Genomic DNA, 4,202 nt, shown 5'->3' on the forward strand with positions numbered 1-4,202 from the left:
TCCAGACATCAGCTCTGGTTCTCGACCGCCTCCACAGCCCCCTGTGCCCTGGCATCGCCCCCAGTCTGGCAGAGCCACCCCCGCCTGCCCTAGCCCCCCGCTGCTCTGACAGCCGTGTCCCCACCTCCACGTTGCCCTCCCGCTGCTGCCCAACGGGGGGCTCAAGCATCATCCCAGACCTCCTTCCCCATCTCGTACTGAAGCTATGGGCCGTCCTGTCCCACAGCGACACCCCCTCCCAGGGGGCCCATGCCCTGCCCTGGGCTTCACCCCATTCTTGGGTGCTCTTCTGCTCCCCGTCATTGGGTGGGGGGTATTTCTGCAGGAAGAAGGACCTTTGCCTGTCACTCTGGCAGCACCAGGAGCCCAAACGATGCCCTGGACTGAACCCTCCCTCCACATCCATGTGACCGTTACTGTCCCTGTGCAAGACAGAGAAACTGAGGCACAGATCGAGATGCCTCATGGCAGCAGTTCACCGCCCTGCTGGGTACCGCTGGGTACCGCTGGGTACCAGCAGGAGCGCCTCTTCCCCTCCTCTGCCTGCCTGGCCTGGCTCAGCAGTCATGGCAGGAGGAGCCTGACTGCTCCCTGGGCTCAGCTGGGGCTGTTTAATCTGCAGACAGGTTTCACCTGGAGCCTGGTGGGTCTCGGTGGGGGCAGGTCTGTAACCACCCGCTCGGGCTCTTTCTGGGTGGCTGCTCTTATAAACCAGCAGCCCGCTTGCTCTAAGGGCTTTTTCTCTCTTTTTTTTCCCTTTCTTTTCTCTCTGTCTTTTAGGAGCCTTAGTTTGGAGGTGGGGAGGGTTGGGGCCTACTGCCTGCGGGTCTCTAGGATGTAGTGCCAGGACTTTCTACCCCTCCCAGCACTGCCAAGCAGGTAAGGGCACAGCAACGAGCCGCCTCCGCTCCCCCATCCCTGGGCTGGGGCTGGGGGCTGCAGCCCAGAGCAGGGTTCTGCCCTGGGGCTGGCTGCAGTCAGGAAGCGTCCCAGCACTGTCCTTTCCCTATGTAATGTCCCAGATGAAGGACGATGTCATCACGTAGCTCTGGGGTGGCCTTAGGGCTCGGTTCCCAGCCCAGCTGCAGCACCCCTCTGCCAGCCCAAAGAAATTCCTTCCCGGCGCTGCATCTCCTTCCACCGCGGAGCCGCTCGCTCGCCCTGCTGAGCCAGGAGGACTTCTTTGAGAGCTTCAATGGGTACGTGGCTGCTGGGATGTGTGTGGGGGCTGAGCCCTGGTCTTGCCTTGTATTTGTCCCCAGGGGAACGTGTCCCTTGTCTGGGATGGGTTTAGGTTCATGGTCTAGCACTAGTGCTCCCAGCACCAGGAGGCTCACAGTGTGCAGGCTGGCGCTGCTCCCCTGTACCCAGGGCAAAGCTGATAGTCCTGGGTCTCCACGGTGTCTCTGCTGTCTGCACTGTTGTGGCTGAGGCCAGGCAGTGCTGCACATCCCAAAGGCCACCAACTCACGCCTGTGTCCCTGCTGCTCTGCCAGGAGCTTCAGCGACGTGAGCAACGTTCTGGGGGCTGATCTGTTGGACTGCAACTACTCCATCCCCGACCCACAGCTGGTCCGGAAGATTGTGTCCCAGGTGGAGTTCTACCTCTCCGACGAGAACCTGGCCAAGGATGCTTTCCTCCTGAAACATGTCCAGAAGAACAAAATGGGCTTTGTCAGCATCAAACTGCTGACGTCCTTCAAGAAGGTAGGCAGCCCACGGCGCCAGCCAGCCGGGGTGGGAAGCGGCCTTCACGTGGAGGGTGTCTGGGTGTGCTCTGGCTGTCTCCAGTGGGGTGTATGGGGAGGTCCAGGCTCCGCTCAGGCTGTCTGTGTCCCGGTGCAGAGCCAGGCTCTGCTCTTTGCCTTCAATGATGTGCTGCAGCTGATCTCCAACCAGGGAGGGTGGCTGGGGAAGCAGCGAACAGTCCTCAAACCACCCCCAGGGCTGGATTCACCTCTTCTGCCCATGGTTCCCCTGGGCTGCTTTGGGAGAGATCATCCTTTAACTAAAAAGCTGCAGGGAAGCGCTAGTGGTGTGATGTACGGGGAAGCTGTTGCTTGTTGCCACGGTCCAGGGGGCACTGGGGACCTTCTCCTGCAGACCTGAAGATGCTCACGTGAAAGGGGGATGCTGCCTTGCCCTAACTTCAGGTTGATGGGGTTGCAGCCTGCCTGGACGGTGGGTTTAGGGTGGTCCCTGCCTGGAGACACTCCCAGGGACACAGTGACCCCCTCTCTCCCACAGGTGAAATACCTGACACGTGACTGGCGGCTCACGCTCTATGCCCTGCAGTTCTCGGAGCTGCTGGAGGTGAACGAGGAGGGCACCAAAGTGAGGCGGCGGGTCCCCGTCCCCGAGTCCCTGCTGAGCATCCCCCCCAGCAAACTGCTGCTGGCCTGGGAGCTCCTGCCCCAGGAGCAGGATGTGCTGCCACCGCTCCAGAAGAACTTCCTTGAGACCATCACGAGGATGTTCAGCCCCTTTGGTGCCATCGCCTCCATCCGCATCCTGCGGCCGGGCCGCAAGCTGCCCTCGGATGTGCGGAAATACACGTCGCGTTTCCCCGAGCTGCTGAGCAAGTGCTGCGCGCTGGTGGAGTATGAGAGCCTGGAGAGTGCCCGCAGAGCCTTCGAGGACCTCGGCCGCCAAAACCACCCAGGCGGTGAAAGCATCAGGGTGGTCCGGCTCTGCGGGAAGGGCTCCAAGAAGAAAGCTGGGGCCGAGAGGGAGGCGGCGGAGGAGCTGGTGGACCAGCCAGGTTGGAAGGTGCAGGCGGCGGCCACGACCTTCCCCTACGGCCTCGGGGACTCCCTGCTCTGCAGCTCCCCAGAGTTGGACGGTGCTCCGGCATCGCTGCCCCTCCTCCTGAACAAGGACCCCTCGGCACCCGCCTGGCCCGGTGGTGACTTCAAGCCAAGCGACTTCGGCAATGCCTTCACTGGATCGCTCCTCACCAGCAAAGTCTTCCCCCCGCTCGGGACAGGCTTGGGCACCGGCAGCTGCTACAGCCTCTGCTCCAGCACTGAGAGCCCCCGCGGCTGCAGATGGGGGAGCGGGGCGGGTACCTGGGCGCCCTGGCATAGCAGCCCCTCTCCGGATGCCAAAACTCCTCCCAGAAATCCTCCAGCAGCAAAGCAGGTGACCGAGCCCCTTGGCCTGCGGGATGGGGTGCTTCGCCTGCCCCACGGACCGGATGGCACCAAGGGCTTCTGCAGCAGCTTTGGGAGAGGAGAGCTCGTCCTCCGGCACTGAGGCTCCTTTATGTTTCGGTTTGGGGATTTTTCTTTTTTTTTTTTTCTTTGTCTCCTTCTCTCAAGCAGAATAACTCTCTGTGGCCCCCGAGAGCTGCAGGCGGTGGCGGTGCAGCTGCTGCAGGGGACAGGAGTTTCAGGGCAAGGACGATGCTCGGGGCAGCTCAGCGTGCAAGGCGAGACACTGAGCAGCAGCAGCACCGGGAGCTGTGCCGGGCCGTGCTGATGCCAAGGGGACTGTGCCTGCCTGGGGTCCGGAGCAGCTTCCCCCGCCCCAGCAGCGTCACTGGGACTGCCCTAAGGAAGGAAGGGGCTTATCCCCCCCGGCACTGGGGGCCTGCCCCGACGGGGACCTCGCCCTGCACCTTCTGCAAGCCAGACTCGGGAAGGTGAGGCCGCTTCCCGAAGGCGCTGTTGGCTGCATCGGCCCCAGGTTGTGGAGCTCGGATGGGAAATGGGCAATAAAGAGAGGTGAAGTTTCCAGGCACTTTCTGGCCGGCGCAGTGATTTTTTTTTTTATATGATTTTTTTTTCCCCCTTTCTGGTCTTGCAGCTGCCCAAGGTACAGCCAGACAAGGGGAGGAGGGTCCCTGCCTGGCCTGCAGCTCCCTCCCTTGCCATTCTTGGGGTGATTTGGGGTTCTTTTCCTGCGGCGGTGAGGCAAAGCCGGGCTCCGGAGCTGAGCGCGGTGGGACCTGAGAAAGGGCGTGATTGTCTTGAGGCTTTGAAGGGCTTTGCAGCAAGCCCTGTCCCCGCTGGAGGGGACGCTGGTCGTGTTCAAGACGAAGGCCCTCGTGGTCGTGTGTGTCTGTCCCTGCCCCGGCCCCTGCGGTCTGTCCCTGTCCCAGGGGCTCAGTGCTGCTTTCTGCGCGGGGCTGTGTCCGTGAGTCCTGCAGGGACCCGTCTGTCCTGGCTCCCCCACCAAAGGGCCCCTTCCCCTGGGGAACG

The 4,202-nt window shown here is 62.3% G+C and overlaps 1 protein-coding gene across 1 annotated transcript; it reads left to right on the forward strand.

Moving 5' to 3' along the window:
* Window positions 1-1,032: 1,032 nt before the first annotated feature.
* LOC103900474 (la-related protein 6) lies at window positions 1,033-3,255 on the forward strand. The gene is made up of 3 exons (XM_009281166.1): window positions 1,033-1,199; window positions 1,497-1,707; window positions 2,248-3,255. The coding sequence occupies exons 1-3, from the start codon at window positions 1,033-1,035 to the stop codon at window positions 3,253-3,255; spliced, it is 1,386 nt and encodes a 461-aa protein (XP_009279441.1).
* Window positions 3,256-4,202: the final 947 nt, after the last annotated feature.

This window comes from Aptenodytes forsteri, unplaced genomic scaffold (assembly GCF_000699145.1).
Source record: "Aptenodytes forsteri isolate BGI_AS27 unplaced genomic scaffold, ASM69914v1 Scaffold308, whole genome shotgun sequence".
NCBI classification, from domain to species: domain Eukaryota; kingdom Metazoa; phylum Chordata; class Aves; order Sphenisciformes; family Spheniscidae; genus Aptenodytes; species Aptenodytes forsteri.

Coding starts and splice junctions, on each gene's coding strand:
- LOC103900474 (XM_009281166.1), top strand. CDS start 1,033: ATGTCATCACGTAGCTCTGGGGTGGCCTTAGGGCTCGGTTCCCAGCCC. Junction 1,200..1,496: donor TTCTTTGAGAGCTTCAATGG/GTACGTGGCTGC, acceptor CTGCTCTGCCAG/GAGCTTCAGCGACGTGAGCA. Junction 1,708..2,247: donor TGCTGACGTCCTTCAAGAAG/GTAGGCAGCCCA, acceptor TCTCTCCCACAG/GTGAAATACCTGACACGTGA.